Below are 12,107 nucleotides of genomic sequence, written 5' to 3' on the forward strand. Positions count from 1 at the left end.
GCCCGTCTTCCTGCCTCTTTGTATATCACATTCACCAATCTGAAATAATCTACACCCTCTATCTGCCTCCTAAATATTCCCAAGAAAGGCGGTTAAACTCTTTTCTGCAAATAAAAAGGTGTCTTTCTCCCCCTCTACACCCCTGGTCTCAGCCCGGCGGGGGGCGCCCCTCTTTGAGGTCGTTTCGTCACGGCCGAACTCCAAGTCGCTCAATAATTCAGCTTTTGGCTCTGATGCAGCTAGAAAGCCCCTCTCCCTCTCTGTCTCCTGTCTATCCTCACTCAAACACACACACACACACACACACACACACACACACACACACACACACACACACACACACACACACACAAAATGGAGACGTTACGATGGTTTAACAGGTGTCTTTTGTTGCGTGGCCTTTAAGTGCTGGACATGAACATTAACTTGTGGTGTGCGCACTCGGGCCTTGTTTGCCTCTTGTCATGCACCTCAGTAGATGTGGAGGATTTGCTGCGGAACAGAGCTCTGGTTTTCTATATGCAGTATGCTTGGCCTTCTAGCCTCTTGGCTGCCACGGCCATCTGTGTTCGATGCGTTAGAATCCTGACTTGATCCAGTGACGCACTCGTTTATACCTTTACCTCATTTTAAAACAGATGCCGCACAAACGACACTTTGCACACCTATATTGCAGCCCCAATGGCACTGTGCTACTGTATGTCTGTTCTAAATGTACTGAGTTACGTTTAGGCCACTGCCTATAGCTTTTTCTTTTTCTTAGTTCCATTTGATGACCATTTGGTCTTATTTGAGAGATGGTGACGACAAAGCACCCCAAAATGCTTATTTTAGTCTGAAACCAATGCAAAGTGACAGCAAATATAAACACTATCAACACATTTATATATATATATATATATATATATATATATATAGCAGTTCAGTTTGCTTGCTTCCTAGCGAAGCTTTGTTTCTATATAGGGATCACCCATCAAGTCATTTTGTTCTTTAAAAATGTCTTTCTTACAGAGCCAGAACATGAAACCTTCTCCATTTTGGAGCTATGGCTCTCCCAAATGAGTGTGTCATTTCACTTGGCCCATCACTTTTGATTTTGAAAAGGAGTGCGGAAAAAAAAGAAAAAAAAGGAGCACGTCCATCCTCAGAGCAAGTATAGGTCTTGGGCTGCCACAAATGCAGCAGGCATTCCGCGGAATTAGTGCGTGCATGTGCGCATTCTTTGCATTCTGTCTGGGTGAGGAGTTCAGAGGTAAAAGGCCAGAGAGTGATATCATTGTGTGACTGCTAACCTCTTTCTCTTTAGGCTAAAGGCCCTTTTGTAAGCTGCCTCTTTTTGGAGCAGAGCGAGAACAATAACTTCAGTTTGGAGTTCAAGTTCTCTGGCTAAAATCAAATGTAAACTGTTTCATGCAGGCTGAACAAATGTGGGTCATTTCACACAAAGGACTTCAGCTTTCTTTTTTTTTCTTATTGATTCTCCTTATTACTCATTACCAAAGGATGAGGAAGAGCAGACAAGTTAGTTAAAGTTTGAGATCAGGATGGAATGCGTACATGTCATTTTCCACGCAGCTAATGTCTGATAAATAACTCTCCTGTGAGTGTATTATCCCCTTTCACAGCTTGTTGAAAGTCCTCATGCCTGTGTGTCACTTATTCCTCCTCGGTAACAGAGAACCCCGAAGCGTGAATATCTTTATGCAGCAGGTCAGCAATATGCTCAACAGCCCAAGTTGTCCCTGCCTCTGCGTCTCTCTTTGAGTTTGTGTTAGTCCTCCTCTTTGACTATTCAAGGAAGGATGAATGTTAGAAATGTGAAGGCTGCGGGCCAGTCTAATGCCTTTGTGTGTGTCGGCCGGGGGAGAGGATAAAGAAACAGCTAGGCTCTCTCTCACTCTCACTGTGTGTGTGTGTGTACCAAAAGTGTGTGCATCTATCAGAAAAAAAATCCCTCCACAGGGCCCATGGCTGTGTCGATTGAACCTCATTGTTTTTTGTGCTTTACTTCTTTACTGCCCTTATGCATGAACCTCCTAAAAAGAGAGAATGACCCCACCAACCCTCCTCATCCTCCCAATCTCCCCAACACACACACACACACAGACACATCACACACACACACACACACACACACACACACACTCCTTCTTCTTTCTTCTGGTAATCCATTTTGTAGTTGGGAGGGAGAAACAAAAGAGAGGCCTACTTAAGATGGTTTATGTAAAAGGAGCGCTCCCTCTCTTCCACTGCAGTTCATTAAGAGATTACATAGAAGCCCAAAGGCCCTTTGTGACCGGGCAGTGATGGGGGCACCTCTGTGGGTCCTTTTGTGAATGTAGGGGGTTAGAGAGAGAGAGAAGGAGCGAGTGTATGTGTGTGTGTGTGTGTGTGTGTGTGTGTGTGGGGCGGGGGGGGGGGGGGGGGGGGGGATATAGAGATGCAAGTCCATCATGAATGACTGACGAGGCCTTGTGCTGAATGTCGTATAACAGCCATCCCTCCTTCCAAAATGCCCCTGCGGTGCCTCTTATTTTGCCTTTTTCCTTGTCTTCCCTTTCTTTGTGGAGCAGAGAGAGAGAAAGATCAGTTGCTTTAATTTAGCCCCATCGATCGGCCGAGGGGGTGAGGGAAAAATACAGGGAGAGAAAGTGAAATCCTGCCATGTTCGACACAGAGTTCATGCTGCCGGGGTTATGGAGGTTGACGTGGCTTTTTAATGATTACTGCCAAGAGAAAAGTTGATGATTAAGATTGTGTAATAAAAGAACAGGGAGTGAGGAGAATAGGAAAAAAGAGAGGGAGAGAAGAGAGCATTAGGGCCCCTTGGGGGCGAGGAAGGTAATTATGTCTAGGCCTGTTCAGAACCCATAGGCCTGGATTACTGGATGAAAGGTACGGCCGAGGGCTCTAAGCACAGACAGAACCAGAGAGAGGATGAGGGGGGATAGGGTGACAGGCGGCGTAAAGACCTCTGTCCCCTCGGCCGACAGAGGGCGAAAGCCGGGGCGTTGTGAAGAAACGCGGGGTGGATTAACCCTCACTGTGCCCCGACTTGGCCTCTTTGTCTGCTGCCTTAATGAATCCTTGCATTGCAGCTGGGATTCAGAGTCAAACAGTTGCTCTCGATCTGCAGTAAATATTCACCCTCCCCTTGTTTCACTTTGTTTTCTCATAACTTTGGGGCCATAGGAAGCGAGTGGAGGGGAGATTCGGACTAGGGATTACACTGGGGCGGCCACCGTGGCTCTGTTATATCACACACAAATCCAACAATCCAGTGGTTTAAATAGAGAGTCTGAAAGAGAGACGCGGGGGAGAGGAATGAAGGGGGTTATATGGAGATGTGCATTGACAGGAGGATGCAGAGAAAAGAGAGAGAGAGAGAGAGAAAGAGCGAGATGGCAGAAGGCTTCAGGGACTCACAGATGACAACTTTTTTGTTGTTTTTACTGGTGACAGATGCAGCAGTCATGACGTCAGGAAGTAAGTCTACAGTCCTCCTCCTACCTTTTTCCTTAGCCTGTTTTACCCCCAAATGTTTCCTCTGCCCACCCCAAACCTCTCCACAAACACTAAAAAAAGACACCAAACAAAGGTGAAGAAGGGTGGTTAGAAGATAAATGAGAAAAACAGATGTCACACAACACTTTCAAATCTCCAGGAATCACCCACTGTGTCACCCAGCTGTGTGTCAGAGTCAGCAGGGTTTGAAAAGTACCCTCAACCTAAAATTTACAACTCCATATTTCACAGAAGATAATTTCATCTCTAAGTGTGTTGCCTTTTTGTGAAAGTTCCAGCCATCACAAAGCAAACCATGGACATACACTAAAGAGCAATCATAGGCACAAGTCACTGCTTTAAAAACCTTTTTTCTCCAAGCAAGGCAGTGAGGGCTTTTTGTTCAAAGAAAATTGCAGCTGTCTGATTTTGCTGTTTCATTATGAAAACCATCTCAGTATAAAGGCCTTTATTTCTAACCCTGACAGAGACGTGGAGATTGTGAGGAGGGAGTTCAGGCACCTGTGGCTGTTCTCACCTTCCCACCAAATGGCCTGACGGTGTGGTTAGAGATGGGAGAAATGAGGCCGGCTGATAGAGCCAACAGCTCCACCACAGCTTCTCTGTTAACTCTTGTGCTGGCTTCGTCAGAGCAGTGGGTGTGTTTGTTTGTAGGGGAGGTGGAGGACGGCAGATAGAGAGATAAACACTGAGAGGAGGAGAGGACTGCTTCTGTGTCTCTGTTGCTTGTTTTCCTTCTTTCTCCCTCACGCTCTCATCACCTCCTGTGATTATACATTCTGTGAGTATGCTTTTCGAGGAGTGTCGCCCTCATTGTGGGTAAGGACAAATTGTTTGTGACATGACAGAAAACTAGCCTGCAATGCACAATGATTTTTACTTTATTTTCAGCGTTTTTATTATCTGTTAATTCTTCTTTTTTCAAGTAATCAATTAATTGTACTAAAATAGTAAAGGATAGAACATTACACATCTTTAAATATCTCGGTTTGTCTGACCAACAGTCCAAAGATACTCATTTTACATGATACAAAACAGACAAGGGCAGCAATCCTCACAACTAGGAAGAGAAACACTTCAACAATTAATCATTTACAAAAGTTGGCTTGGTAAACTAATTGATCAATGGACTATCTGCGTCACCTCTATGCTACAGTGCAACTTACATGAAGTTTTCTGATTGTTATTATGTTTTAAATTAGAAGGAATCAACTTTGGTAAATTTAGTGTTTTTTTTTACACACACACACACCCACACACACACACGGAGCTCAAGTCTAGCACGCACAGTTGATATTTCACCTTCAATAATCTCCCAATCTAAATTTTTTTTTTTTGATTGTGATGTATTTGGACATTTGCTGTTAACAAACTGATAGCACTGTCAGTGTGACATCATGTTTTGTCAAGTACTCTGCCATGTTTTATTTTCGTGACATGAAAATCTTTCTAAAAATGACCATGATGAAAAAAGAAAAGAAATCCTCTATCTATATCAATATTTGTAGGGGAGAGCAGGCTCTGTTGGGAGAGTAGGACAGTTGCGACAGTGACTTTTTTGGCAAGTTAGAAAGCAATTATGCCTATGCTGTTCACCTTGCAGCCACATGCCTGCTGAACCTGCTCTCCTCCCTGGGACAGTTGGGATAGTTACTCGCGGCAGTTTGTAGAGCACTGTTTAATTTCCTATGTTGTTACAAATCAACACAAAGCCGACGAAACAAGACAAAGGCTTTTCCTAATTGAATAGGACCCAGTGTGAAGTCACTGATGTTTACTCAAAGGCAACCAGTCAGAAACCCTACGTTGCCCCCTTTAAAAAACTGCTGCATAGGAGAATTTATGAGAATATAATAATTTTACCAAGGTTTTAATTTTTTTCTTTCTCAAAGAATGTGTGGACAAGTGCCATTATAAATAGAATTTAGGATGCCTTTTTTCCCCTAATTTAAATGATATATTTTTTAGCCCAGAATAAGGTGTCTCAACTGACCATATCCACTGTCCCCAGTCCTTGTACATTTAATAAAATTGTGCCTTTTATATTATGGTTGGGCTCTATAAAAAAAAACTTGATAAACTGATAGCAGATGCCTGTTTTTGTTTAGGGATCGCATTTCTGTCATTACTGTTTGAGTAGTCTGTGAATAATGGTGAATAAGGTTATTTTGTGCTGATAAAAAAGTGTCCCAGTGGATCCCACTCCCCCCATTACACTTTCATTTTCATGTAACTTATCAAGTTCCACAGACTGCTAGTGTCCCACATTGGGTATTAAAAGGTTAACTGTATTTAATTAGGCAACCAATAAGGTAAAAATGACTTGAAGTAAATGAATGTCTTTACATTATGCCACAGTTGTTTACATTCAGCCTTTCGAGCATTTAATGCTGAATCTACAGACTAGCTGCAGACATCTGTGATAAAGTGTGCTCAGCTCTTTGGTTCAGGAATATTTATGGCGGGGGAGTCTGACTAAAGAAGTGTTTTAAGAAGGGGGACAAGAGGGGTGAAGGGCCAAGTGTGCCTTAAAGCAGGGTGGGGGGTGGGGGTCAAATGCATTTACAATCATGAGATGGGGGGAGCTTTTATTTGTTTTGCGCCCCTCCCTCGCCTTTATTCACCCTTGCTATCTCTGCAGTAGCTGTATCTGGCTCCTCAGCCTGTCCATGTGACCTTGTGTACCTGGTGTTTGGTTCTAATTGCTGCCACTGGGCCAGGTGTCTGGTATCTGTCAAACATTCACCCTTTGCAAAACGCAGGCAGGGGAGGAGACAGAGCGCGGGAGGGAGGTGCAGAACTAATGAATGACCGTCCAACTTGACAATCTCCCTGTCTTCATCTCCTCTCTCGTTCCTTGACACCCCCCCCCCCCCCCCCCCCCCCCCCGAGTGTTTTTTTCTAAGAGACAATCCAGAATAGCTCATATTTGCCCTCAATCAGCCTCAAACAATTTTATTCTTCACTGTCAGCATTTATTGAATACTTTCATTATACAGCACTTTGCTGTAAATCAGCTGGCTAAAATACAAGAGTGTAATCGAGAGGATCGTGTGTTAGTCTTGTTTCTTTTGCCCCTGGCTAAGGCAGATCTCAATTTTAAATTGTAAAGGAAATGAAAGAACAGGATACAGCCATTATGATACCGTATCTCATATTCAGTGCGGAAAACACACAGAATAGACACCCAGTGTGTTTGTGTGTGAGAGGAACAGTGACAGAAAGAGACGAGGACGTTTCTTTTAGCTCCTCCATATCTGTGTGTGTGCTGTGTTGTTCAGCTCTCTCTGTGCATTAGCTCTGTGTAGATTTAGTCATGTTTGATCTCCTGCTAATCACCCAGTTCCTCTAGAGATAGCATTCATGCTAGCGGGGTGGGTAGGAGTTCCGACACCCTGATTGATTGGATTGTCACAAAGGTGTTGGTAAAATTTGTCGTCAGAAAAGACCAGAAATGATTCACCTGGGCGCCATTTATGCATGTGCGCAGTAGGTGTGGACCTGTGCCTTTATGTGTGTTTGTGTGAATGTGTTGTCATATTTTGACTTTCTAATTGCCTGAGATTTTAAGACAGTTTTTGTTTTTCTGTTTTAAGGAGAAACTATTTCTTTGTGAAAAACAATTTATCCAGTACTTTTGTTCAGCTATAGAGTGAAAATCACTGGTTTGATAATGATACAATATTGATTTTTTTGGACAGCAATATGATATTTGCCCATATTACACAATCTGCCATGATAGGATTTCGATTTGATGCAATTCAGGGGCCTGTGATAGATACGAGACAATATCATATGATAATTTAACACAGTCTGTTACAGAAGAAGCTGACACCCCTTTCTCTTTTGTTTTTGACCATAAAAATAAAAACAACAAATGAATAATAAGAACAGTGAAGTTTACTTTATATTGACTCCACTCACTCACATAAAACAGCGCATGAGATAAGTAAATCTCCAGAGCTTTCTCCTAAAAATCAGGGTTATCTTGTTTAAAGCCCCAAAGTCAAACTTCTCATAACAGCCATGTGGATTAACAACAACATGATTTAATAGAAATATCAAATTCAGCTCAATAATACCTGTCAAGGTTCAGAGACAAAACAGCTGTTTTTGCATGTCACTCATTGTTAGCTTAAGCACATTTACACTGGATCGCATTAGCCTAGCAGCCATTTTCTATGAAATCAAAAATGCTTCCACACTTCTGGTTTATTCCCGAGTAAATACTGTCATCCTTGTCGTCTTTCTCTTGACTGCTTGTCACTATCTGCCTGCTGCTGTTTGACACAGACTTTCAAAATAAAGGCGTGACCTAAAGATGATGATATGGATTTTAATTTTGCATTGATGATACTGGATTTTTGATCATTGAATTGATATATCGATCCAGATAGATGGATTATTACCCCTCTAGTACCTTTATCTCATAACTGCCCCTAAAACCACACATTTCTCTTGTGTATGGGTAAATAAACAACATCTGAATTGCTGCAGTTTTATTTTTTTAACTGAGAGCCAGCTGACTATTTCCCCATGGCTTCAGCCTTTATGCAAATCCAGGCTAAACCTGTCCTGACTGTAGCATCAAACTAAACACACAGACATGAGACTGGTATCAATTTTAGGGGCACGGAAGCACCAGAATACAAACAACTCTGATACACATGGATCCTGACTAGCTGAGCATGATGGAACAAGGTGATAAGGCTGCGGAGCTGCAGGATAGGGATCTACTGTTGTGTTGTCAGCAGAGTACTGAAGCACTTCTAGATTAACCTCTTTAGATAAATAATGGCCACCACAAGCTACACTACACGCACACACACACACACACACACACACACACACACACACACATTTCAAATAAGCACATGCATGCATGCTTTCACCCCTGTATAAACACACATGCCACGTCGCACGCATGAATGAATGTTTCCAACCATGTTCACACACACGCACGCACGCACACACACACACACACACACACACACACACACACACAAGGTTAATGCATACACCTACAGCTGCACAATGTTTGTGGAGAAGCTCAGCCCCCAAGGCTTTTCTAAGGACCTTTCCTCTCGCACTCTCTCTCGCTGCCCCTCCAACGCCACCCACCCCACCCCACCCCACCCCCCATCCCGACACGCACGCATGCGCGCGCACACACACACACACACACACACACACAAAGATGATGCCAGATGGCGCTGCAATGCATAGACATACATAGCCTTCCTCTCTCTCTCTCTCTCTCTCTCTCTCTCTCTCTCCCCCTGTGTCCGTCACTGGACACACTGTACCACCACTGAGTTTGTCCCCAGGGGGCAGAAAAAATATTCACTCGGCCTAGTTAGCCCCTGCGTGTGCACGTGTGAGCTTGCACATGTGTTAGTGTGCATATCTGTGCGCCCAAGATGATGCATGCTGTTGGAGAAGGAAGGAAAAATAATGTATGTGTCTGCATTTGAACGTTTGAAAGACAAAGAGTGTGTGTGACAGAGATAGAGAGGAGAAGAAGAAAAAATGTTTCTTTGAGAACTAGCAGGCAGTATGTTTATATATATATATATATATATATATATATGTATATGTAAACTGATTATGCGTTGTATTTTCCCCCCACTATTTCATTTAGTGCTCTTTGTTAATTATGAATCGACTGTGCCTTGCCACCCATCCCCTGTGTGAAGGCTCCCCTGCCGCCCTGCGGTGGCTGTCTTTGTAGTCAGAAAAAAAAAAACAGTAAAAGCCTGACGCTGGTAGTCAGGCCTCACTGGGAGAGCAGAAGAGTGTGCTGTTTTCGGTCTCATTGCTTTTGTAATGAGACGATCTCAGGCTCCTCTGTGCTTTCTTCCAGGAAAAGAAGTCAGAGTTCACTTGGAGATGCTGAATGTAGTATACATTTTACATTAGAGCTGCAATGTGAATTGATCAGAGTAATCGCTTAGTCATCTAATTATATATAATTAATTAACTAAGTTGGGTAAAAATTATCTGATTCCAGCTTCCTGGTGTGAATATTTTCTGGTTTCTTTACTCTTGTATTACAGTAAACTGAATATCTTTGGGTTGTGGACAATGAGACATTTAAGGACATCATCTTGGGTTTGGGAAACACTGATCGACATTCGTCACCATTTTCTGTCATTTTATAGACCAAACAACTAATTGATTAATAGAGAAAATAATATTCAGATTATCAACAATGAAAATAATTGTTAGTTGCAGCCCTATTTTACATACATGAATGGGTGTGACTGAAAGATAAAATAACAGGAGAGGATAAAAAGGAACCAACTGGTGCTGAAAAAATAAGTTGATTATCAGAGGTTCATTAATCATTTTGATGACATATCAACAATTAAAGTCACCCATCAAACACGAATGTCAAACATTCGCAATTTACAATGGGGCTGCAACTATCAATTACTTTTATTTTAAATGTATCTGCAGACTATTTTTCATTCCTTCATTTTTCATTTTCTCTGAATCAGTTCATTGTTTGGTTTGTTAAATGTCACAGTTGTAAAAAAAATTGTCATCACAATTCCTGAAAGTTCAGGGTGAAGTAGTCAAACACCTTGTTTAATCTGACCAACCATCTGAAGCCCAAAGATATTCAGTTTACTGTCACATAAAAAAAGCAGCAAATCACTCTTTAGAAGGGAAACTAGGGAATGATTGGTATTTGTGCTTGAAAAATGACTTGCATGATTACTCAGTTATCAAAATAGTTTAGTCTTAATTGACCCTTTTTGCTAGAAACCCATCCTCACGTACATATGATCAACACATTAATACTAAACACTTCCACTAGATATTCCTATCATTTTCAGTGGTCGAATAAGCAATGCATTCCTGTCTATTTATTTGCACCAGTCTTCACAGTATGCCATAAAGGGCCTCCAGGGCATCCATGGTTAACATTTCAAATAGTATTCAAGCGTAGTGCAAATTGGTTTAGCAGATAAATACAAGGTTTCACCTCCAACTCGAGCTCCAACTGTGAATGTGTGTGTGAGTGTGCATGCAATCACAGGAGTGCTGCAGGGGCTCTGTACTCAGAGACTAAATGGCAACATTATTTTACTTTTGGGAAGAATTTAGGGAGATTCAACTACACTCCCAGACAAACCCCTCCAGGCTTTCATTCTATCTGTGTGCATGTTTCTGCTGCTGTTCCTGTTGTTGTGATTTTGCTTCACCAAGCTGGGCTTTTATTGTTTTTTAATTTTCTGTTTTGTATGCCAAAGCTGTTCTGCCCATATCCCTGGCATCCGGGAAGCTCGTTGCCTTTTCCTCATTTATCCGGTTAATTATTCTCTCTTTCCATTGCTGCCACAATGCTGGAGAAAAGCTGTGATTTTATCTTCAGATATGGGGTCACTTTGCACCACATGTGCACACCCATATACACACATCACACATTCCGCCATTATCCTTCATCATCTAAAATTAATGGACCCAATCAGTAATTACCACATCAATAATTAAGCTGACTTCTCTTTTTTTGAAAGATATGGAGAGGCTCAATGGCAAACACTCCAATCCGCAATGCATAATGAATGATTTATCATCTGTTTTTCTGCAGCTAACTAATATTCTTCTTCTTCTTGTTCCCCGCCTCCTTGCGTCTCCTTTTCAGATTCGTGCCAGGCCAAGGAGTGGTATTGTACCCCCAGATCGGGGATAAGTTGGACATTGTGTGCCCCCGCGTGGACGGTGGGGTCGGAGATGGCGTGGAGTATTACAAGGTATATATGGTGCCTAGGGAGCAGCTGGAGAGCTGCACCATCACCAAGGCCGACACGCCGCTCCTCAACTGCGTGAAGCCCGACCAGGACGTCAAGTTCACCCTCAAGTTTCAGGAGTTCAGCCCCAATCTATGGGGTCTGGAGTTCTTCAGGGGGAAAGACTACTACATCATCTGTAAGTACTTGTCTCACCCTGAAGCAATAATAAATTAGGCCCAGCATAATTTAAGGGGGGGACACAGCCTTAAACAGTTTGGCAAGGTTTAAAAACCAGCTGTTGCTGACATACCATGCATTTGTGGACCAAGTTTGTCGTGTGGTTCTGCAGTGTCCTCCAGTCCTCCAGTCAGTAAGTGGTCAAACAGAGGTGTTAATTTGCTATCCTGATAGTAGTTTTGTTTATCATCCTTGTGAGACTCATTTAGTATCATCAGTCAATTGCTTGTTCTTGCTTGTACGTCAGTAATGCATTCACTGTTGGCCTCTCCACCTACATATATTACATTCTTAGATGTTGTTGATGGACATTCTGAGGAAATAAACTGAAGTAAACAAAGCTGAGACTGAGATTGATGGGGAAAGTCACAGATGCTTCATTGGCAGATAACGCAGAGAGCTCCTTAAATGGCATTGAGGTTATCAAAAGGATATTTTTTCCCTAGAGATCCTACAGATATAAACACATAAGTAAACATTTAAAGTCCATCTGAAGTTATGCTAGCAGTCCATTCAAAGGACTCTGTAGTGTTCTTAAATATTCCTCCTGTTGGATTTGCTTCTTGTACGACTCAAGTCTTCAAGTCATCAAGAAGATGGGAATCT

The 12,107-nt window shown here is 42.4% G+C and overlaps 1 protein-coding gene across 2 annotated transcripts in view; it reads left to right on the plus strand.

Moving 5' to 3' along the window:
* efnb2a (ephrin-B2a) overlaps positions 1-12,107 on the plus strand; it is a 33,365-nt gene that overhangs the window by 2,329 nt on the left and 18,929 nt on the right. For both annotated transcript variants that reach the window (XM_033617536.2, XM_033617535.2), the window contains one exon: positions 11,177-11,460. In XM_033617536.2, coding sequence (XP_033473427.2) covers positions 11,177-11,460 — 284 coding nt within the window. The remainder of the gene's footprint in view (positions 1-11,176; positions 11,461-12,107) is intronic.

The sequence above is a fragment of the Epinephelus lanceolatus genome, chromosome 14, assembly GCF_041903045.1.
Source record: "Epinephelus lanceolatus isolate andai-2023 chromosome 14, ASM4190304v1, whole genome shotgun sequence".
NCBI lineage: Eukaryota > Metazoa > Chordata > Actinopteri > Perciformes > Serranidae > Epinephelus > Epinephelus lanceolatus.